The 24,544-nt window shown below is 41.2% G+C and overlaps 1 protein-coding gene across 1 annotated transcript; it reads right to left on the bottom strand.

The window, feature by feature from the left end:
* Positions 1-22,863: 22,863 nt before the first annotated feature.
* On the bottom strand, positions 22,864-23,610 carry LOC147489037 (uncharacterized). The gene has a single exon (XM_086574551.1). The coding sequence runs from the start codon at positions 23,608-23,610 to the stop codon at positions 22,864-22,866; it is 747 nt and encodes a 248-aa protein (XP_086430677.1).
* Positions 23,611-24,544: the final 934 nt, after the last annotated feature.

Consider the following 24,544-nt stretch of genomic DNA (forward strand, 5'->3'; position numbering starts at 1 on the left):
TCAAGTTATTATTAATAAAGTAGTTATTCATTATGTCTTATTCTTTTAATTATGATAGTCTAATGAACCTTAGCTAAACCTCCATTAGAGGGGTTTGGTTAAAACTTTGATAAATACTTGATGTGTTAGTATAGAATAGTTGTAGTAATATATTCCACTCTAGAAGGTAGTTAATTTACCATGAGAATGAGTTTCAATTGCCTCACATGCTAATTATTAGTTGGTAGAGATGCCATGAATAATTAGGGATAAAAAGACCTAACATTTATGTGAAAACATAAATATTAGAAATACTACAAAATCTACACTAGCATATTAAGAATTAATCAAAGTGGAATAAAATCCCCCTAATCTCTTCTTCTTATTCACATTTTCTAATTAAATTGTCATAGTATAATTTAGGATATCTTAATTAGTTATTGTATGAACACAAAAACCCTAATCCTCACTCTCTCCCTTTTCCTCTCTCTTTTCTCCTCTTCACCCTCTCTTTTCTCTCTCATGCGGCCCCTATCTCTCTCGCCACACTGTTCTTTTTATATCTCCCTCCCATCTATTTGAGTCGTCCACCTGTCATATCATCTCATGGTTCGCCTACCTACCGTACATATGCCACGTCCACGGTCTAGGGTTCTGCGGTTGCGATTTTGTGCTCTCCCTTTTTCTTCAGTATCTTGCATCCTATCCCCTGCACCGCTGACTTAGTCCACTTTCCCACATTATGCCACTACAAATGCGGTCGAGAACTTTCATCGCTTGTCTTTTTTGTCCACCGCCCCCACTCTCTTTCCTCGATTTGTGCGTGATGGGAACTATAATCATCACGCGTGCCTCTAGCCTCCCTCGTGTCTCGTGCCTCTATGTGTCTCATCCTGGCTGGATTGTCCCTCTGACTCCTCAAATTCATCAACTCTCCGCACTTACCCTTTTACCCTTCCCCTTTTTAAACCCCTTTCCTTCTCCCTTTTCCTCATTTCCTTCTTTTCCTTCTCTTGCTCTTCTTTTGCTCTGCCATCGTTCTCTCATTTTCGATCAGTCTTTGTCAGCGTGTACTTCATTATTCTTCCGGCGACTTCCCTAAACTTTTGGTATCCTTTTCAGGCTTAACATCTCTTTCCTTGCTCCCACCGGTACATTTTCTGGACTCCCTTTATTTTAGTTTGAACTGGTTATTTGGGTTTGTTCATATCTCGCGTCTGTTCCTCTACCTTTACGATGTCGGCCATCGAATCCGACGATTCTGACTCTTCTCCATCCCTCGGGGTAGCGTCTCCACCCCCTGCTACCTCTGCGGTGGTACAATCCACCTCGGGGCGTCAAGGTTCCCTGCTACCTCCACCATCTTGATGTCGCTGCCCTAATTTAGACTCAATTAGGGTTGCTTATGGCATTCCTGCTAGCATAAACCTAGAGTACGTGCCATCTACCACACATTGCCCCCACCTGGTTCCCCGCCGCCCGGGGTACCTCGTGATCACGGTAGGTCAAATAATTGCCGGTCTACGGCTTCCCCTCACCCTTTTGGACGTTGAAGTATGTAATCATTTCAACATCCCCCCATGCCAAGGCATCGGGAATTTTTGGCGGACTATGTATGCCGCGAATTCCTATAATAAAATTGGTGAACCCCAGATAACCAGTCGTGATATCATCTCTCACTATTTCCTCAAGAAAAGCACCAAGGACGTCAGTGTGGGGTACCAGTTCTTCTGTGTGCGCCCTCAGAAGCCCCCCCTCTTACTACGCTTCACCACCTCCGGTAAGGTGTGGCACCATTACCCTTTATACGTATCGGGGTAATTTCTGTCCGCGAACCTTCCTTCAGAACTGACTCTTAATCATCTCGCCTTCATAGCCCGTGGTGAGTATCTTTATTCTTCTCATCTCTTTAACCGTCTGTCTCAATGCCTACTAAACCGCGAATTTTCTCCATTTTGCAGGTTGGCGACCGGATTCCAAATCCCAAATCTACTCAGGCATATCTTGTCCCGTCTTTCAAAGGCTCCGCGATCTTGGTCCAAGTCAAGCCAAACTCCTAGGTATCCATCCTACCACCGCTACTCCCTTACTGCAAACTCCTGCTCTACAAACTTTCCACGGCTTCTCGACTCCATTTTACCATCCTCCCCCTCCCAAAGAAAGGAAACCACGAGCCTCGCCCCCTCCCAGGAAAAGATCCCATAACCAAGCCTCTCACCACCGTCATCCCCAAACTTCTTCTCAGTTACGCGAATCTCGCGATCCCCGCCCTTGCTCTGCTCCCGAAGACATCCCCTCTTACCGCTCCATATCTACTTGGGACGATCAATACACCTCTCCCCTTTCCCCCACTACCGATATGGATATCTACAAGCAGAAACTGTTTGACAACGACTCCGACGGAGGTGATGATGTCAGGGAGATCCCCGTCACTGAAGTCAATATTCCTGCTAAGGCACCACCGGCCAAGAGGTAGCAGACTTCCACCTCTACAGAGTCTGACCAAGTCACATAGCAGACATCAATTTCAGAAGATCCTGAGCCCATCACTTCCCAACCCATTCAATCCGCAGTCCCTTCCCAGCACTCTCGCCGTCCTGGCAAAGAAACTTGTCCCCCTGCTGCTCCTGCTTCTGACATGACCCCTGTTGAGGAGTTCTGTCCTGTGTTCAAGGTGCGCGACCGCACACCACGGACTCCGCACTAGACAATGCGGCTGTCGCCTTTTCTCTATTCTACAATGCTCATTTGCCTAAGGACATAATGTATGCCGATAGGGGTTCATTCGATCAGCATCGTACATCACTATATACCAATTAGGAAAGGGTACACACTCTCTTCTTTTCTTTTTTTACATCTCGCCCTTGGATTCTAGGTAAGCTTGGATATCTCTTTCATGATTCGTGGCCTCCTCAGTGCCAAGAACAAAGTAGCATCCCTGGAGAAAGAACTCTGCGGCCCTAAAGGCTTAAGAAGCGCCTATGCCGGGCTTCAATCCACTCTGGAAGCCGCCAACCTTGCCAAAATCAGGGCCCAGGACGAGCTTAGGTTTGCGGAGTCTACTCACCAACATGATATGGACAAAATCACCGAACGCTTGACCAAACAGAGGGAAGAACTTCTTCAACAACACCAATGTGATTTGGACGCCCTTGCTCGACAACATCAGGAAGCCGTGGATGCCCTTATGCAGAAACACCAAGCTGACTCCACTGCATTGCAGCAACAGCACCAAGCAGACATGGCGGCATTACGCAACCACTTTAAGCAATTGGCCTACAAGCGAGTGGCCCGAAAGATTCATGAAGAGCACGTGCAACTCACTCGAGATGGGAGACTTCTCCCCGAAAGGCCCACCACCCCTGTGGTTGAAAGAACTGATGTCGCAGTAGAGGTGGGATAACCTACTAATGTCGTCCCTGGCCACCCCAGTCAAGAGGACCCCCCCATTCAAGCAGTAGCTACTAATGAATTTGAAGCTACGGCCCTAGAAGGAGACTCAGATGTCATGACTTATGATGACCCCGCATCCGAGCAGCTTTAGCACTTCTCTTTTGTACTATGCTACATTTGAACTCATGATCTCTTAGCAGATCCACTCCTTTATTCTGTAAACACTTTATATTAGTTTTGTTCAAAAGGATGCTTGATTTTGCTTTATGTGTGTTGTCTCTTTAGCTGTGGATCCTAATGTTTGTTTAATTTGCCCTGTATGTATACCTCCTGTCTCCTCATGCCTATATCTCTTTCCTGAGATTTTGCTATATTGACTTAGATAGGTAGTATTCTCTCTCGGCCGCTCTCTTTCTGCCCTCAGCTACCTAGCTAGAAGGGGCCCATCTCCATGCCCCGCGTGTAATCTATACCTCTAGTCCACGACTGCAGGATTTAATTGGGAAGCCTCACCTCACCACAGGCTCCACTCCGGCCTTGTATCAACAAAGGGCTCATCCCCTCCGCTGTCTTTTGCTACTCCCGGGTTCAATGCCCCATGTGTAGTTTAACTCTCTCGTCCGAGAAGGGCTCATCCCACTTCGTGGATGGGGACAACTCCTCTTGTCCCCTGCTCAACAATGGTATTGTATCAGCGAAGGGCTCATCCCCCCAGCTGTCTCTCTCTATTCTGGGGCTCAATTCCCCATGTGTGATTTGTATCACTCCGCCCGCGTAGGGCTCATCCTGCTCCTCGGTGTTATAGACACAGAAAGCCACTTGGGGCATCTCATTCCATGGTTTCTCTACCAACTTGCCCTCCTTGGTCCGCAATTTGTAGGTTCCTGCTCTTCCTATATCTACCATGGTATACTGCCCCTCCCAGTTCGGACCCAACTTCCCATCATTCTCCTTCTTTGTGCTAGGAGTCACTCGGCGGAGGACCTGCTCGCCTATTTGGAATTGTCGAGGCTTGACCCTCTTGTTGTATTGTCTCTGCAATCTTCTGTGGTGCTCTTCCAACTTGATGCGGGCTTTGACCCTTCTTTCTTCTGCCAAATTCATATCCGCTGCTAATATCCTCCAATTTGCACCCTCCTCCACGGCCTTTGTCCGCGTTGTTGCTGCTACCATTTCTGAAGGTATCACAGCCTCCACACCGTAAGCCCTAGAAAACGGGGTCTCCTGAGTGGACGATCGAGGTGTAGTCCGATAGGCCCAGAGAACATGATTCAGCTCGTCTGCCCAAGCCCCCTTTTTATCTTCCAACTTCTTCTTCAGATTGTTCATAATAGTTTTGTTGGATGACTCCGCCTGTCCATTACCCTCAGGGTTGTATGGGGACAAGAAACTCTGTTTCACCCCGTACGCTTGCAAGAAGCTAACCACTTTTTCTCCGGTGAATTGGGTCCCGTTGTCTGCTATGATGGCATATGGTAGTCCAAACCTGCAGATGATATTCTCCCACAAGAACTTGATTACTTGTGTCTCCTTCACCTGTTGCAAGGGTACGGCCTCAATCCATTTTGTGAAATAATCAGTGGCTGCGAGCATGAACCTTCACTTCCCGCTAGCCATGGGTAGCAGTCCCACTATATCCATTGCCCACATAGCAAAAGGCCATGGAGTGGAAACGTTGTGTAAAGGTTCTGCGGGGGCGAATATTAATTGGGGAAACTTCTGACATTTGTCACATCTTTTAGCAAACTCCACTACATCCATCTTCATGTGGGGCCAGAAATACCCTTGTGTCAACAACTGATGAGCCGTAGTTCTCCCTGCAGAATGACACCCGCAATCTCCTTCGTGTAATTCGGCCAACACCACAGCTGCTAGCCGCGGGCCTAAAGATTTTAACAGCGGTCCATTGAAGTTTTTCCGGTACAACTCCCCTTCTAGTAGAACATATCTCTGAGAAGTCTGTTGCCACATTCTTTTCTCTTTCTTGTCGGTCACTTCCTGTCCCGCCAAAAAGTGTTTGATAGGATCCATCCAACTCCCCTCCTCTCCCATGACCTGATGATAAAACGTAAAAATTGAATAGTTCTACCTACAAATAAATGATGAACTTAAATGCAAGTAAAACTAAAACCTATACGAAGACAGTGTTTATCAAAGATTTCTACTCTCAAATCTATCGAAATAGAGTGGAGTAAACGATTCGTTCCACTCCTGTTTATCAAAGATTTCTACTCTCAAATCTATCGAAATAGAGTGGAGTAAACGATTCGTTCCACTCCTAGTTCTTTACTATTTGATGTTTTCTATGACTATCAATCCTACCAAAGTCAATGAGAGTTTTACGAATGGAATTATACTACGATGTCAATTCAAATACTAAACAAGATACGAATAACGAAAATGACTCAACTACGAAATGCTACAGAATACTAAGGTTTGAATCTAGATAAAGAATTAGGGGGGATTGAATCCTCCTTGAATCCAACTTAATAAACTAGCATAGATTGTTGTAATCCAATTCTTACATTCTTACGATAAAAATTGGTCATTCTAATCCCTAATCAATTATGGCAATCTCTACCAAATAATGACTAGCATGTGAGAAAGTCCAACCCATTCTCATGGCGAATCAACAACCTTCTAGAGTGGAATAGACTCTTACAACGATTCTACACTACACAATCAAGTTTTCATCAAGGCTTCATCAAACCCCTCTAATGGAGGTTTAGCCTTGATTCATCAAACTATTATTTCCATATGAAATTGAATAAGACATAATATAAAGATTATAACTTTATTAAATTGAACTAAACAATAATTCAAATCTAAATTAACAACTAAGAAATCATTAAATAACAAAATCGAAATTATGAAGAACTAACTATTTTATTGATCTAATGAATAATAAACAATGATTCAAATAACTAAATTAATGATCTACTTGTTCTAAACTAATTACTTGAACATAAAACTAGATTTAAAACAAGATATGAAAAACTAATTAATGGAATGAAAAACTAGATCTCAAACTATCTCTAATGGCTACCTTCTATCTAACCTAATTCATCCTTAAGAGCTAAGTCTTGTATGTGGAAATGGAGGAGACCAGATCCACATTTTCATGCATGGGCTGAGAACCCATGTTTTGAGCCGAAAAATCGAGCCCAAAGCCCAATTTCTTCAGTCTATAGAGCCCTTTTTAGCTGGCTTTAACTTCAACAAAATTTTTGTCCACTTCTGCTCATCTGATTGGGTCAAGGTTTAGACTATTGGAAAGCTCTTTCCGAGCCGGTCATTTTGACATAAGGTACACCCAATTCCGAGGCTTGAGTCCAAAGATACGGTCTTCGAAAGTTCTACTGACTTTTGTATGATGTTTCTGCTCGCGTTGACTTTGACTTTTCAGCTTTTGACCGGGCATTACAAAGGCTTTCACTCCTTGAATCTTGGCCTTTAATCACAGAACTTCTTAGCAACCAACCCTTGCTCTTTTATCTCGCCAAAGTGGCACATTTCTGTACATAATTGACTTCAATGCCTAAAATACATAAAAGCATGTAATTAGCATTAACTCTTATTTATTACTCGCATAATTGGTCTAAAAGTATTATTGTTAAGGGGTTAAAACTACAGTTTTGGGTTCTTATCAAACCACCCCCAAACAGCATTTTGCTTGTCCTCAAGCAAATATGAGAAATTAGCATAAGTGACCAAAAATGGAGTTCTAACTAATCTTGTTTCGCCGAGTGCGATTGCATTGACCATATGCAACAAAGCCTTAAACCACTAGGAATTCTCTAGTGGACGAGTTACAGCCTCGTGAGAGTTTTCCAGTGAAGGTACTCACAAACTTTATCTATACTACAATGACTAAGAAATAAAACTATTGTTTCCTTATTTATGCTCCCAATTATCTATATATCTCACTAGCAATTAATAAAGAATAATCAAGTCGAAACCTAGGCTAATATATGCATAATAATCAATCATCTACGAATAAACATATATACAATGAGTAATACTATGAAATACACTAGCAGGTCCATTTATGAAAACTCGGAATAACGTCCTTAAGTAGGTCCTCACATAAATGTCAAGACAAAAAAACCACTCTGATTTTTCCGCTCAAGTTTCGCTACTCCAGTGTGTAGTGGGCACACTTTACTTTACAATCTCAATGACACACAAGGAAGCCGGAGTCGATCAAACACATCTGCCACTTACTATCACACTAACCTATTCCTAATTGAGTTAGAGGTCTTTATTAGGTGTTGCGGGGATTAGGAGATGGTTTAAGAAGGAAGGAAATGGATATTCAAAAAGGACAAGTCTAAGATAATAGAGGCTTTATATATATATATATATATATATATATATATATAACTTTAGAGAAACCCTTGTTCTTTACATATATTTATATATATATATATTTATTTCCATCCTTATATATATATATATATATATATATATATATATTTCTCTCTTTGGCTTTTGACTCCTTTGATTCTATTTTTGGAGTTCTAACTCTTTTTTTTTTTTTTTTTTTCTTTTTTTTTGGATGGAAACTTATTTTTCTCATCTGAAGCGATTAACAAATTCTTGATTTCGAAGGTCTTTCTCTTTTCTATTCTTCATCTCTATTCTCAGACTTATTCAAAAAATTAGGTAGGTTAATTTTTTTTTTATTATTGTTTTGTTTTGTTTTGTAACAGGGTAAAGGATTTGCGGTTTATGAAAGGCTAAAGAAAGGCTCAGAGGGGCGACTAGCGAAAAACAATTCATAGGTTTGAATTTCTGGCTATATCGATCCAAAGAGGGCCTAAATTCTCACTTAGGATATGGTATAGTGATCGAGCAAGTGAACGTGTGATTTTTCTATCCGGATTTTACTTCTCCCTTGTGTCATTTCTCAAATGTTCACTCATATAAGGCTTTAGGCTATATTCTCACAGGATTTGTAGAATAAGTACCCTAGCCTAGATTTCAGAAACTTACTGCCAACAATCATAGATACTCATGTAACATATTTATAGATAGATGCAAGGATTATTACCTACATATTAGCCTAAGTTTCTAAAAACTATTCTAATACAAAAGCTACGTGAGATTTCTAGATTATCAAGGGCCTAGAGAAGGAAAACAATACCAATTATTCCTAAGTGTACAGCATAAACTTTTTATTAATCTTATTAAATTTTTTGAATTTTTAACTAGAAAACAAGTGCATATTATAAATATTTATATCCTAACAGATGCCTTAATTACATGTGTTTCTATGCCCCCCCCCCCCCAAAAAAAAAAACAAGAAGCATGTTTTGTCCTCAAAGTATTTCAATAAATAAGGTAGAGAAATACCATGGAAACGCGTGAAATTCTGGAACATTTGCAAAACAAGGTTAAAACATACTAATATAGAAAATAAAAACTGACGCAACTCTATAAGAGTTCCACCCGTTATGGGGTTAATGAGAAATAAATTGCTTGGGACATAAGCAGACACTAACTGAAATAAAAACTAACCTTAACTCCCGTTTAAACATTTTCCTCCTCATCCTTAATAAAGAAATGAGATTCCTTCGCATCCTGCCACACCATGGTAATTTACCAGGCTTCACACCACTTATCGTCCACTATAGCTAACCTGTCAAGCGTCACTTGGTCGGATGGGGTGTAAGGCGCAACCTAGTGAGGTTATATCCTCCACCCTTGCCAAGTCATTCCACAGAACGATCGAATAATACAATTGGTGGTTCTCACAATGTCGACCCCAACCCAATCCGTGAAACGGGAACAAAAAACAGGGAAGAAACATAGCATTATGCGGCAAATTAAAATAGGCATAAGAAGGTACTTATGCCTCTTGCTATGGGCTCGGGATAAACTAGACATTAGGGTCTGGGGAATATCATAGAGTGTACGTCCCCCAGCTAAAGCAAGGAAAATATCACTAGTTTCATCATTCATAGAAGAATAATGCCATTCCCCTCTAATGTTTAGCATTATCCAAAACATAACTGTGCCCAAGTTCATAGACAGGCTACCAAGGGCGACGTTATAATCCCCTTGGTCTTCTATCCTAAAGATTCCTTCCCCGTAATGCTCATGCAAATCCTTATAGTTATACATGTACATATTATCTACCAAATATGCCCATGAGTCTTGTATTTCAGCGGGCATAGCAAGTCCAAGAACAAAGGCTAGCAAGAACCTGAAAATTTCCATTGGTTCATCCTCAATGGTGATGGAGAACACTTGTTCTCCATCTGGTCTATCAAAGAACTTACAATTATCATAAAAATAAAATGTACATGCGGGAGAATAAAGTTTATCAGGACTTACCAAGAGCGGCTCCCAGCCTGCTAGAATGACCACTTTGCGAAACCATGCACCATAGGTGTCACTTTGGAACAAGTCTTCAAAAGACTGTTCCGGTATGATACGAGGGGATGCCATCACCAAACTACTCGCTGGAACAACTGCAAACGATCCTGGAACAACCCACAAAAAATTGGAATTTTTCGTGTTTACAGAGGTCAGGGCGCGAGGTGCGCTCAACCTATGCCTGGGTAGGGCGCGGGATGCGCTCTGAAGAATTTTGTGTTCCAGGCACTTGGGCGCAGGGCGCGCTCACTTTTTGCCTAGGATGGGCGCGGGTCGCACTTAGGATGAAAACTGGAATTCCAGTGTTTTGGAGCGCGTGTCGCTTCGGGTTTGGGCTTGGTAGGCCGCGGTGGTCGCTCTGAAGAAGAATTTTGATCGACGGTGCATAGAGCGGTGGCTCCATTGAGGCCTTGGGACTTCGCTCCGAAACATTAAGTTGCTAAAATGGAGAAGAAAAATAGGAAACGTAGGAGTGAAAGGTGAGAGATGAAAGTGAGATGTAGTATGGGTTGTGAGTGTAGAATGAAGGAAGTTTATATAGGTTTTGAGCTTCCAAAACGAATCGGCAAGTTGCCAAAAAGTTTTAAGGCAATTGTCGGAAATAAAATATTTCCGAAACCGAAAACGGAAACAGCCCATATTCTCTATTCCAAAACAAACCTAATATCTTTTAGGTTGAATTTAGAATAGAAACTGCCTAACTCATCGAGATTTCATCCTACCACAATATTTATTCATAGCCATGCCCATATCGGCAATATTCCCAACAATCATCGCAAAATTATATAATTAATTTTTGGATCATATAAAAATCATGCTAGACTAAATAATACCACCCCCAAACAATTCGGGAAGGTGGGATTAACAATAAAATCAAAGCACAATTTGAAAAAAAACCAAGTTATATTAAAATTCAAATTTAAAAACAATTAACTACCGAATTCAAAAAACTTAATATCCGAACTAATAAAAACAATAAAAACAACTAAATAACATCGAAACAACATATTTGTCGAAAACCTAGCCACGTGATGAAGATGGACCCTGAGATGGAGATTGGGCCTGGGATGAAGATGGGGCCTGAGATGAAGAAGGGCCCAAGCCATCCGTCCTTTGACGACGACGCTCATGCCTCTCAGACTCATCTGAAACAGAAACCTCCAGGGGTGGCATGCGTCTTAGAATCTCTACTTGGAACAGGCATTGTGCTTCCATTGTTGCCTTCATCTCTGACTTCAACTCTTTATAATGTGCATCGTGATGCTGAAGAAGTGTCCCCATGTTATACAAGAGATCATCCTGACCCTTTTCGAGGTTTTCAAAACTCGTTTGAAGGTTCTTTTGTTTATTTTGAATTATAATCTGCCTATCCCGTACATCTTCACAAATAGCATAAATGCAACGCATGCCAGTATGCAACACTGTCATGCGTTCTTAATCAGACGTACACTTCTCCAAGGCATCTTCATCCAAACATGTCATGTCCTCCATTTCCTCATCCGAATCAACCACCCTATCCTCCGGCAACATCCAAGTCTTTTGGATGCACTCCGTATAAATAGTTTCATTTGAATGCAATTTCAACATAGTCCGCTCAATTCTTAGTCCCCCCCCCCTCCCCCAAGACAACATTATCTTCGTAATTAAAGCAGGAAATGGTGCAATACTCTTCCCAACTCCTTTAATCATATTTATAAAAAACTCGAGAATACAGAACTCATACCTCTTCTCTTGCAATATCCAAATAACTTGCAGACATGTCAAACCGATGTTGCTCACTTTCTCCTTCCCAATGACGTTCTTACTAATCCCCTACAGCCAGTTGGTTGGTTCGCAGAGATGACTGTCGAGCACAATGAGAATTCGTATTATATTGACCCTCCATGAGAGTGTCTTTCATCAATGCAGGAACTCCAGTATACTGGGATTCCTGCACGGTGGTTTTGAGGTGGCGTCTACGCGGAATGCCTAAAATCTCAGCCAACTTCTCTCTCGATAATTCTCTCCGCATCCCGGCCACCTTCATGAAAATTTTCTGTCCATCCAACTCTCTCTTCTTATAAAATTGTTCTACTAAATCGGAGTGGTAGAAATCATCTGTAGAGTACCACAACCTATTCCAATTCCTCCTAATCATCTCGTCACTATAAAATGGCGCGAAGCGGTCGGTCGTAAAAGCTTGTTCCGGAAAAATTCTTCGTCTTAGAGCCATTGGAAGTTTTGAACTGATTTGAGGGTTTGTATATGGTGTAGGAAAGAATGTGAAACAACCTCACTAGAAAAACGATGGTGGTGGCGCGGTGGTGTTGAGGTAGTTCAAATTTTTTTGGTTTTTTTCTAATTTTCGGTGGTTGCAAATGTTGGGGATGGTGGTGGGAGAGGTTTGGAGAATATTCAGGGTGGGAATGAATTTGGGCGTGGTTAAGTTCGGTTTTCTTTTCTTTTTTTTTCTTTTTTTTTATATTTGTTTTAGGGTTTAAAGCTTGTTAATGGCGATGGGGAAGACAAACTCGTGACTGTTGGTTTGAAGATGGAGACGCATGTGTGTGGCACGTGCGCGTGAGATTGGGTCCAAGCCCAATTTGATTTTTCGATTTTTTTTTCGATATTTCGCACAACTTCAAACTAAATTTGCCGCTTCGTTACCACTCCGATTTATGCAAATGAGATATGGAAATGATCAGGAGAGAATTTCCAATCTAATGATCCATAAAACACTCTATTCTGACCGTGGGTGACATATAAGAAGATGGGAAATGCCTAGAAGTGCGTGCATGACGTAAGTTATGCGAACGAATGAAATCTAAATTCATAGATAATGTCAACCCGAATCGAAATACGATTAAACGGCCTAAGCAACACAAATGAAAAGTTGAACAATCCAGGACGAAAACGAATACCCCACCCATAAACAAATTTCAGACAACAACGTTTAGAAAATTTGTTTTTAAAAGTGGGTCTTTTAAAGTCAAATTCCCGAGACTTCCTAAATTACTATGTTTGTGATTTTAACAATTTTTTATTTTTTTTTTATGAATGAGATTTAATATAAGAAAAAATAAGAAAGCAATAAATGCATAGTTCACACCATAGAGGAACATGACTCAAAATCCGAGAAAACATGCAAGAGTCCAAACGTGAATTATGTTAACTGTGGACTTAGGATCTGGTACTTACAGCCACACACTCCATAGGGAGGGCCTGGTTACCTGAATGGTGCACTTACCATTATATGGAAATGAAAGGAAGTACATTAACGAAAAGGTCAGTCCTCATAAATTGGGTTCTGTAAAAGGATTTCCTCTACATCAAGGGACAAAAGCTCGTGGAAATATTTCAACCATTGGCCATTGACTTGAAAGGTACTGTTGTCCTTGGGATTTACCAAGGTGATTGCCCCGTGAGGGGTGACTTCAGTAACCAGAAAAGGACCAAACCAACAGGTTTTTAATTTCCCTAGAAAAATATGTAGATGGGAGTTGTAAAGTAAGACCTTTTAACCTACCACAAACTCTTTGCGCAAGATTTGCTTATCATGAACACGTTTCATGTTAGCTTTATAATCCTTCGCGATATCATAAGAATCGCTACGGATTTCTTCAAGCTCATTCAATTGCAACTTGCGCTTGACACCCGCCTTATCAAAATTGAAGTTAAGGCTTTTTATAGCCCACATAGCATGGTGCTCCAATTCAACGGGCAAATGACAAGGTTTTCCAAATACAAGTCGAAAGGGAGACATACCTATAGGAGTTTTGAAAGAAGTCCTATATGCCCATAAGGCATCAGATAGACGCTTTGATCAGTCTTTCCTATAAGGATTTATAGTTGTTTATAATATCTTTTTGATTTCCTTATTATAAACTTCTACTTGTCCGCTAGTTTATGGATGATACGGAGTTGCTACCTTATGTGTAACTCCATACTTTTTCACGAGAGATGCAACAACTCTATTACAAAAATGTGTACCACCGTCACTAATGATGGCTTTGGGAATGCCAAAGCGATAGAAAATATACTCTTTAACAAAAAACACAATTGTCTTATGGTCATTGCTACGACAAGTCATGCACTCTATCCATTTAGACACGTAGTCCACGGCAACTAGAATATAAATGAAACTGTGAGAAACTGGAAAGGGACCCATGAAATCAATGCCCCATACGTCAAAAATTTCTACCACTATGATTGGATTTAATGGCATCATATTATGCTTTGTGATTCGCCCTAGTTGTTGACAATGAACACACGTCTTGCAATGCACTTGGGCATCTTTAAAGATAGTAGGCCAAAAAAACCCACATTGAAGAATTTCAGCAGCTGTTTTCATACCACTAAAATGGCCACCACACTCTTTGTCATGGCAGAATGAGAGAACCTCATTATATTCCCATTAGGGAATACAACGACGAATAATCTGATCCGCACAATACTTAAAAAGGTAGGGCTCATCGCATGAGTATATAGTTTAACTCGGCCAAGAACTTCTTACGTTCATTTCTTGACCAATCATAAGGAATAACATCAGACGCTAAATAATTCACAATGTCAGGATACCATGGTGCTGAAAAAATAGCATACAGATGCTCATTAGGAAAAGAGTCTGGTATGGACTCAGAATCACTATCATCGTCGTTTGAAAGTCTAGATAAGTGGTCGGCAATTACGTTTTCGACCCCTCTTTTGTCCTTTATTTCTAATGTGAACTCTTGCAGGAGAAGAATCCATCGGATTAATCTCTGCTTAGCATCCTTCTTTGCAAGAAGGTACCTAAGGGCTACATGGTCCGTGTAAACTAGAGTTTTAGAACCAACCAAATAAGGGTGAAACTTATATAAAGCATAAACGACAGCTAAGAATTCTTTTTCAGTAGTTGTATAATTCCTTTGAGCATCGTTTAGAGTTTTACTAGCATAATAAATAACAGTGGACTTATTATCTAGTTTATGTCCCAAGACAGCACCAACTGCATAATCACTAGCATCACACATGAGTTCGAAAGGTTTAGACCAATCGGGAGGCTGTATAATGGGTGAAGAAGTTAAGGCGGCTTTTAAATTTTCAAAAGTCTGTTTACAGTTAAAGTTAAAATAAAAAATGACATCCTTTAAAAGCAGATTAGTTAATGGCCTAGCTATTTTTGAAAAATCTTTAATAAAACGCCTATAAAAACCTGCATGGCCTAGAAAGGCTCTAATATCACGGACAGTCCATGGTATAGGTAGAGTCGCTATCTTATTTAGTTTGGCCTTATCTACTTCGATGCCATTACTAGATACAATATGACCTAGTACTATGCATTTTTTTTACCATGAAATGACATTTTTCCCAATTTAAAACCAGACTCTTCTCTTCACATCGTGTCAAAACTTTAGACAGGTTAGCTAGACAGTCCGTGAAAGAGTCTCCATAGATAGAAAAATCATCCATGAATACTTCCATGAAACGCTCTACCATGTCACTAAATATATGAAGCATACACCGCTGGAAGGTACCAGGAGCATTACAAAGGCCAAAAGGCATTCGTTTATAGGCGTATGTTCCAAAAGGACATGTAAAGGTAGTTTTTTCTTGGTCATCAATATCAATAATAATTTGGAAATAGCCAGAGTAGCCATCCAAAAAACAATAAAAAGCATGACCAGCTAGACGTTCAAGTATCTGATCTATAAAGGGTAAAGGAAAATGATCATTCCCTGTCATGGCATTTAAACGTCTGTAATCAATACAGATCCTCCATTTCATAGGACCATGTGTGGCAACATATTCACCCTTGGCATTACGTACCATGGTAATCCCTGATTTCTTAGGAACTACATGAATGGGACTTACCCATTCGCTATCAGAGATTGGGTATATGATACCCACATTGAGTAACCGTAAGACCTCTTCCCTGACCACCTCTTTCATGGCAGGGTTCAAGCGACGCTAAGGTTCGCGAGAAGTCTTTGCGTTATCTTCCAAATGGATACGATGAGTGCACATACAGTAGGGTCAATGTCGGCTAGGGACCAACCAATCGCAAAATGATGTTCCCTAATCACCCTAATCAAACGTGTCTCTTCCTCCTTAGATAACAGAGAAGATATTATTATCGGATGACTACCATCCGGATCAAGTTGAATATACTTCAACTCAGGAAGAAGAGGTTTAAGCACCGGGGTGGAAGGAATATCGATAAATGCTTCTGGGGGGTCCTCATCTTGAGTAATGAATACTTGCTTAGGTAGCAGGTCTTCAAACTCTATAGATGGAGCAACAGAAGGGTCTACGATAGGTGTTGACTCGAAGATGGCGTTGACTTCCTCTAAGTAGGAGTCATCGGCGAAATCTGAACTTCCAAAAGACAGGAATTTATGTATTTGGTTTTCTGGAAACGTGTTATTAAAATAATCTTGAGCTAAGCTCTCGATCATGCTAACCTCCCCATCTACAGACGAATCTGATAACTGTTTCATCATTTTAAAAACATTTACCTCAACAGAAATATGGCCAAAAGACAAGGACATCGAACCATCACGACAATTTATGAGCGCATTGGCAGTTGCCAAGAAAGGATGCCCTAAAATAATTGGAACAGAGTCGTTAGCGACTTCTGTATCAAGGATAACCAAATCAGCAGGATAGTAAAAATCCTGGACCTTAACAAGCACGTTTTCAACCACACCCTTAGGGTACTTAATAGATTGATCCACTAATTGCAACGTCATTTTAGTAGGTTGCATATCTTGTAGACCTATTTGTTTATATAGATAATACGGGATTAAGTTAACACTCGCCCCCAGGTCTAGTAAAGCGATCGTCATGTGGGAATCTCCTAAGGTGCATTGTACAGTGGGACGACCAGGGTCCTTGTACTTAACGATTCCATTTTGTTCCGTTAAAGTCGGAAACTGTTCATATAAAAAGGCATCTTTAGGAATATTTGTCTTACGCCTTTTAGTGCACAACTCTTTGAGAAACTTAGCATGGTGAGGTAATTTTTTAATTGCTTCCATAAAAGGTAAGTTTATCGTTAGATTTTTGAAAACTTCTCTAATCTCGTCAAAGTTTGTATCCCTGTTTAACATAGCTAATTTATGGGGAAACAGTAGTTTCTCTCTATATTTATTGTATATATCAACTGGATGTCTAACCTTTGCTTTCTGTTTCTTAGGTTGTGGTTTAACTGGTACCTCTACAGGGGTAGGCTCATCAGTTTCTATTTCGGTATCTAGCTCAATCTCCGATATAAGGACTACTTGTGGGGTAACTATAGGCATAGTTACGTTGTTATCAACCACTCTCCCAGAACGGATAGTGGTGATGGCATTCAACTCACCTACGTTTGCATTTTCCTTACTAGTATTACCGTGCATCTCAAAGGCTGTGTTTGTTGTTTTAGGATTAGGTATCGCTTGTCCTGGAAATACACGTTTGGGTTATACTTTCTCTTGTGCTAACTGCTATAAGGAATGTTAGATGGCTTGTAAAATCTGTTGTTGAGATTGCATAAAGGTATCGAAACGATCCGATTATAGAGGAGTGTTAGCTATAGGTTGTGTGACAGGAACTATGTCACGTTGATTATTAATTGTTGGATTTTGATAGTTATTATTATTATTAACCGGAACGATACCTCTATTAGCATTATAATTATTATTGTTATAATTATTATAATTACCCTGACCTTGTCATTGTCGTGGTTGAGCTTGGTTGTTATAATTATAATTACCCTGACCTTGTCCTTGACCTTGTCGTGTTGGTCCTTGGTTATAATTGTTTGCTGACCTAACATTTTGATTATTAAACCCTAGAGGTGTTACTTGTTGATTATTTCTCCAACTAAAGTTGGGATGTTGTCTCCAAGGGGTGTTAGGAATAGGATAACTATTAATTGAGCAAACGTTATCTTGTTGTAATGTTTGTTATTCGTAAGCAAGAGGACAATAGGAGTCGGGATGCTCTGGACTTAACAGAAATTACATGGATTGGTGTTGACATTCATGACGGGAATAGGCTTTTGTTGAACAGAAATAGCCTCTACCTTTTTAGTTAGAGATTCGATTAAATTTTTAAGTTCAGGATCGTATTTCATCTCAAACATACCGGCGGCCTTTACTGTTGTACAAGAACTAGCATTACGGGAGATATCATCATCACTACCCCCCCCCCCCCCTCCCCCCAATTATTATTACGCTTAGTTTGATCTTCTAAAAATTTATAAGCCTCTGAGGCTCCTTTACTTAGGAAACTACCCCCATTCATTATGTCAAGGACTTCTTTATGGTGGTGTAGAAGTCCTTTGAAAAAGGCACGAACTAACGTGTTTTTCGCTAGGTTATGGTGTAGACACTCTATAAGAAGATCGGTGAAATGATTCCAAGCCTCTGAAAATGATTCATGAGGATTCTGTCGAAAGAAATGAATCTTGGAAAGCATTTCATCGGTTTTCAGTGGTGGGTAAAAATGTTCCATAAATAGTTGAACAAGTTTAGTCCACGAGTCCACAGAATTAGGCGCTTGGGTAGTTAACCAAGACGCTGCCTTATCGGCTAAAGTGAAAGGAAATACCCTTAGTTTAATTTGTTCAGCACCAACCGTAAGATGGTGGAATGTAGTAAGGACTCGGTCAATCCTACGCATGTGCTAATAAGGCTTTTCATGGTCTAACCCATGAAAAACGAGTAACAAATTAAATATATTTGGGGGGATTCGGAAATCCCCTACTGGGTTTGATAGAACGATGCAAGATTTAGGGCTATCGTTCAAGGCTTTGTAAAAGTCAGAGAGAGAAGACTCTCTTTCTTCAGCCATTATTTCAGGTGGTGTGTGTGGTATATTAGCTAGAGGTGTAGTAAGTGGTATACTAGAAAGGCGTGTCTGTTGACGTTACCGGTTGATTACGTTAGGCGTTTTTCTTCTGCATGACCTTAATCTCATGCAAGGCTAAGACCAATCTTAACGAAACACAACAACACTCCAAACAGTCCTGATATGCTAGTATGAACCTCTAACAGGAGAGGCGAGGTGTGGAAGAAAAAAGTACATGAATGCCTCCTTGCTTTGCTTATGAATAGCGTCTTGTATACGCGTGCTCAGTGTATATAACAAGTTAGAACACTGAAAACCTTGAAGAAATGGAAGTTTGAAACAAACCTATGGAAATCGGGCAATTTCAGGGAGTAGTCGTCGCTCAGTCAAGCTAGAGTTCAGTGTTTGAAGCTGGTCGCGACTCGAACTTAGCCTTGGTAGGGCACGGGTCACGCTCAGGGAAAAATTCAAGGTCCAAGTGCTTCAGGCGAGGAGTTCGAGAAGTTTTGCCTTGGCAAAGCGCGGGTGCTTTCGACTAAAAACTGGAGTTCAGCGTTTTGAAGCGGGTGACGCTCAATTTAGGCTACCTAGAAGCGAATTGGTTCCATGTAATTCTGCGATGAAAATTTCAATGCTGAAACGGACAACCACAGTTATAATCAAACAAGGCTGGGTGAGTTTTGGGACTTTAGAAAACTAACAATTCTAAAGAAAACAATACTGAAGGGAACTAAGATAGCAGCGGCGCCATTTGATAAACGTAAAATGAATAGTTCTACTCACGAATAAATGACAAAATTCAAACGCAAGTAAAACTAAACTTATACAAAGAGAGTGCTTATCAAAGATTTCTACTCTCGAATCTATCAAAATAGAGTGGAGTAAAAGATTCGTTCCACTCCTAGTTCTTTAGTATTCGATGTTTTCTACGACTATCAATCCTACCAAAGTCAATGATAGTTTTACAAAGGGAATTATACTACGATGTTAATTCAAATACTAAACAAGATACGAATAACGAAAATGACTCAACTACAAAATGCTACGGAATACTAAGGTTTGAATTTAGATAAAGAATTAGGGGGGATTGAATCCTCCTTGAATACAACTTAATAAACTAGCATAGATTGTTGTAATCCAATTCTTACGTTCTTACGATAAGAATTGGTCGTTCTAATCCCTAATCAATCATGGCAATCTCTACCAAATAATGACTAGCATGTGAGAAAGTCCAACTCATTCTCATGGCGAATCAACAACCTTCTAGAGTGAAATAGACTCTTACAACGATTCTACACTACACAATCAAGTTTTCATCAAGGCTTCATCAAACCCCTCTAATGGAGGTTTAGCCTTGATTCATCAAACTATCATTTCCATATGAAATTGAATAAGACATAATATAAATATTATAACTTTATTAAATTGAACTAAACAATAATTCAAATCTAAATTAACAACTAAGAAATCATTAAATAACAAAATCGAAATTATGAAGAACTAACTATTTTATTGATCTAATGAATAATAAACAATGATTCAAATAACTAAATTAATGATCTACTTGTTCTAAACTAATTGCTTGAACATAAAACTAGATCTAAAACAAGATATGAAAAACTAGATCTCAAACTATCTCTAATGGCTACCTTCTATCTAACCTAATTCATCCTTAAGATTTAAGTCTTGTGTGTGGAAATGGAGGAGACCAGATCAACATTTTCGTGCATGGGCTGAGGAGCCATGTTTTGGGCATGAAAATCGAGCCCAAAGCCCAATTTCTTCAGTCCACAGAGCCCTTTTTAGTTGGCTTTGATTTCAACAGAATTTTTGTCCATTTCTACTCATCTGATTAGGTCAAGTTTTGGACCATTGAAAAGCTCTTTCCGATCCGGTCGTTTTGACATAAGGTACGCCCAATTCTGAGGCTTGAGTCCAAAGATACGGTCTTCGGAAGTTCTGTTGACTTTTGTGTGATGTTTCTGCCCGCGTTGACTTTGACTTTTCAGCTTTTGACCGGGCATTACAAAGGCTTTCACTCCTTGAATCTTGGACTTTAATCACAGAACTTCTTAGCAACCAACCCTTGCTCCTTTATCTCGCCAAAGTGGCACATTTCTGCACATAATTGACTTCAATGCCTGAAATACATAAAAGCACGTAATTAGCATTAACTCTTATTTATTACTCGCATAATTGGTCTAAAAGTATTATTGTCAAGGAGTTAAAACTACAGTTTTGGGCTCTTATCACCTGACAAATTTCTATCGCATCCTCCGTGCTCGGTCTTTTCAACCTTCTCACTTGAATTGTTCTTTCTTCTGACCCGGGGATTGCGGTGGCTGCATATGCTAGGGCGTCGGCATGCCTGTTCTCACCACGACCCAAATGAATGAACCTAAGATTTGTGAAATAGGCAGACCGTTTGCACAACATATCCAAATATCTCGCCATTCGGGGACATCGAGCGGCGAACCCTCCATTCGCCTGGCATACAACCAAATTTGAATCGAAGTATACCGTCAGCTCCTTCACTCCCAAATCCTCAGCCATTCTCAATCTAGCTATTACTGCCTCATATTCTGCTTCGTTACTAGATGTCGTGAATCCCAATTTCGTAGTTTGCTCTATTCTGTCGTTATTGGGTGTAACCAACACAACCCCTATGCCGCTGCATGCATCTGTGGCCGATCCATCGGCGAACACTCTCCATCCGTTCCTCTTATCCCATGGGTCTAACAAGTCTGGCTCTACCTCTTTCTCTGGTTCCATGACCATCTCTTCTCCCCAGCTGGGATCCTCTGCGGGAAACTCTGCTAGAAATTCAGCTACCGCCTGTGCCTTTTTCGCGGTCCTTACCTGATAATGTATTTCATAGGAACTTAGCATCACTGTCCATTTCAACATTCTGTCAGATTTTTTGTCCTCAAAGCTTGCTTTAAAGGCAGATTCGTCACCACTACCACTACATGTGCCTCAAAGTAGGGTCTCAACTTCAAAGTTGAGAAAATCAATGCCAAGGCATACCTCTCGATCCTACTGTACCGTGTTTCTGCGTCCAACAAGGTCTTGCTCTGAAAATATACTAGCTTCTCCACCTTGTCCACCAGGCGGAGTAGCACCGAACTAATGGCATACTCCGTGGCCCCCACATACAAATAGAATTTCTCCCCTTTCTCCGGCCGCGACAACAGAGGCATTTTGCCCAAGTATATTTTCAACTCCTGAAATGCTTCCTCGCACTCCGCAGTCCATACAAAATTAGATGTACTTCTTAACAATCTATATAGTGGTCTGCACTTTTCGGATGACTTGGAAATGAATCTATTCAAAGTTGTGACCTTTTCGGCTAGTCGTTGTACTTCCTTAACACTCTGCGGTGATGGCATCTCCACTAACGACCTTATATGTTTGGGGTTAGCTTCAATTTCCCGATGGGTAACGATATATCCCAGAAATTTCCCCGTTGTCACCCCAAATATGCACTTTTCAGGGTTCAGCTTTAAGTTGTATCTCCTCAGTATCCCAAACGCCTCTCTTAAGCCTTCTATATGTTCCTCCTCCGACATACTCTTTTCCACCATGTCATCTATGTAAATCTCCATCCCCTTTCGGATCTTGCCTTCGAACATTTTCTCCCCTAGTCACTGGAAGGTAGCCCCCGCATTCTTCAACCCAAACAGCATCCTCGTATAGCAATATGTACCCCCTTCCACCACAAAGGCCGTCTTCTCCTGATCTGGCTTATACATCGCGACCTGGTTGTACCCCATCGATGCATCCATGAAGGAAAATATTTGAATCCTGCCGTCCTATCCACCAGCTCATCTACTCGCAGCATCGGGTAACTATCCTTTGGGCAGTTGAGATTCAAATCAGTGAAATCAACGCACATGCGAACCTTGCCATTCTTTTTCGGTACCGCAACTATGTTAGACAACCAGTCGGTGAACTCCACTTCTCAGATTATCCCTGCCCCTTTCAACCTCGCGACTTCTTTAGGGATTCCCTCTGCGTACTTAGGTTTGATGCCGCGCATCTTCTGCCTCACAGGTTTGGCATCTTCCTTCATGTGTAAGTGGTGACACACGAACTCCGGATCTAACCCAGTGACATCCTCTATCATCCAAGCGAAAACGTCCTTATTCTCAAATAAAAATTGTATCAACTTATCTTTCCACTCCTCCGGCAAGCTGGATCCTACCGCCGTAAACTTCTCCTCTTCCCCCTTTCCAATATTCACCATTTCAATTTCGTCGAGGTTCTTCGATCCCACTGACGTCTCCGCCTCCCCTCCACCGAGGCGCACTGTAATTGCTATGCTCGCATTTTTCTAGGATCAGAAACCTCTCCTTCCGGTCCGCGGATCAATGGCTTCACGGTGCCCTGATGACTGTTCTTGGCAGTTACCTGGTCACCGTAGACCTCATACATGCCGGTAGGGGTGGGAAATCTTATCACTTGATAGTACAGATATGGTACCGCCTTCATCTCATGGATCCATCGCCTCCCTAAAATTGCATTGTACTGCGAAACAGAATCTATCACCATGAATCGGGTGAAAACGGTCACCGGCCCTGTTGTCACGGGCAATAAAAGCTCTCCCATGGGCTCTGTCATACTCCCATTGACTTCATATAGATTGGTTCGCGAATGCCGCAGCTGCTTAGGATCAAGTCCCATCTCCTCCAACGCCCCTCTAAATAACATATCCACTGCACTTCCACAATCAATCAACACTCTCTTCACCATGTAATTTCCTATCGCTACTATAATTACTAGGGCGTCTTCATGCGGTGAGTCCACTGCACAGAGATCCGCACTGCTGAATACAATTCTGTCCTTCTCTGATGTCGCCCCTACATTCTGTCGCGGTCTGTCTATTCTCTCACTGATATGTTGGATGCTCGCCGTCCGTCTTATCTTGTCTCTATGAGAATTGTGACTCAGGACCTCAGCGCTGTAAATCACATTGATGGTTCCCAATATTCTTCCCTGTGGCGGCATGCGTTCCTCATTCTGCTCTCCTCTCACAAACTCTCTCATCCCTCCTCTCTCCACCATCCTCTGAATCAGCCATTTCAATGCGTAACAATCATTAGTCTCGTGATTCCGCACTTGATGATATGCGCAAAACGGTTTTTCCGGTATCTCTATTGGTGTACTCCGCGCTCCCTCATACCCCGGGAGATTCTTGATTAAGGGCAAGATCTCACTCAATGGTTTATTTAGCGGTGTCTGCTCTGTCTCTCTGTACGGCTTTCTCTCTCGGTACTCTCGTCAGGCACCCTCCCGAGTTCCCTCTGCCCGTGCGCGGTCTCCGCGGTATCCCCCACTTTCTTTCCCGAAGGTCTCCGCCCTCCTAGGCTCCCTTTCCTTTTCCAATGGCAACACTGCTTTTCCCGACTTTCTAGAATCCTTCTGCATCGTGTCTTCATACCTTATGTACTTCTCTACCCGTGGATAAAGTTCATGTAAAGTCGCGATCTCATTCTTTGCCACAGATTGGTGTACTCTTGTTCCCAGGCGCAACCCTTACTTAAATGCTATCACTGCGGTCCGTTCATCCAGATTTTCAACTTTCAATGTCTCTGCCTTGAATCGACACAAAAATTCTCTAAGTGATTCCTTGGATCGTTGCCTCACATTGAATAAGGCAGTGATATCTACCACCCGCCTCTTCTGGTGTATGAAGTGATCTATAAATGCCTGCTCCAACTCCTGGAAATTGTTTATGCTCCCCGCTAGTAACCTGTAATACCAATCTGACACTCCTCCTTTCAGACTAGCCGAGAACATCATGCATCGTAGACCATCATACCACGCCTCCTGCCACAGAGGCATCTGTTGCAGGAAATGATGGATGTGGTCCGCTGGATCTCTGATAAGAGCCCAAAACTGTAGTTTTAACCCCTTAATAATCATACTTTTAGACCAATTATGTGAATAATAAGTAAGAGTTAATACTGATTACGTGTTTTTATGCATTTCAGGCTTC

This window comes from Coptis chinensis, chromosome 7 (assembly GCF_015680905.1).
Source record: "Coptis chinensis isolate HL-2020 chromosome 7, ASM1568090v1, whole genome shotgun sequence".
Taxonomy (NCBI): domain Eukaryota; kingdom Viridiplantae; phylum Streptophyta; class Magnoliopsida; order Ranunculales; family Ranunculaceae; genus Coptis; species Coptis chinensis.

Bases quoted from the DNA above. Each gene is read 5' to 3' on its own strand.
- LOC147489037 (XM_086574551.1), bottom strand. From the start codon at position 23,610: ATGGTGGAGAGAGGAGGGATGAGAGAGTTTGTGAGAGGAGAGCAGAAT.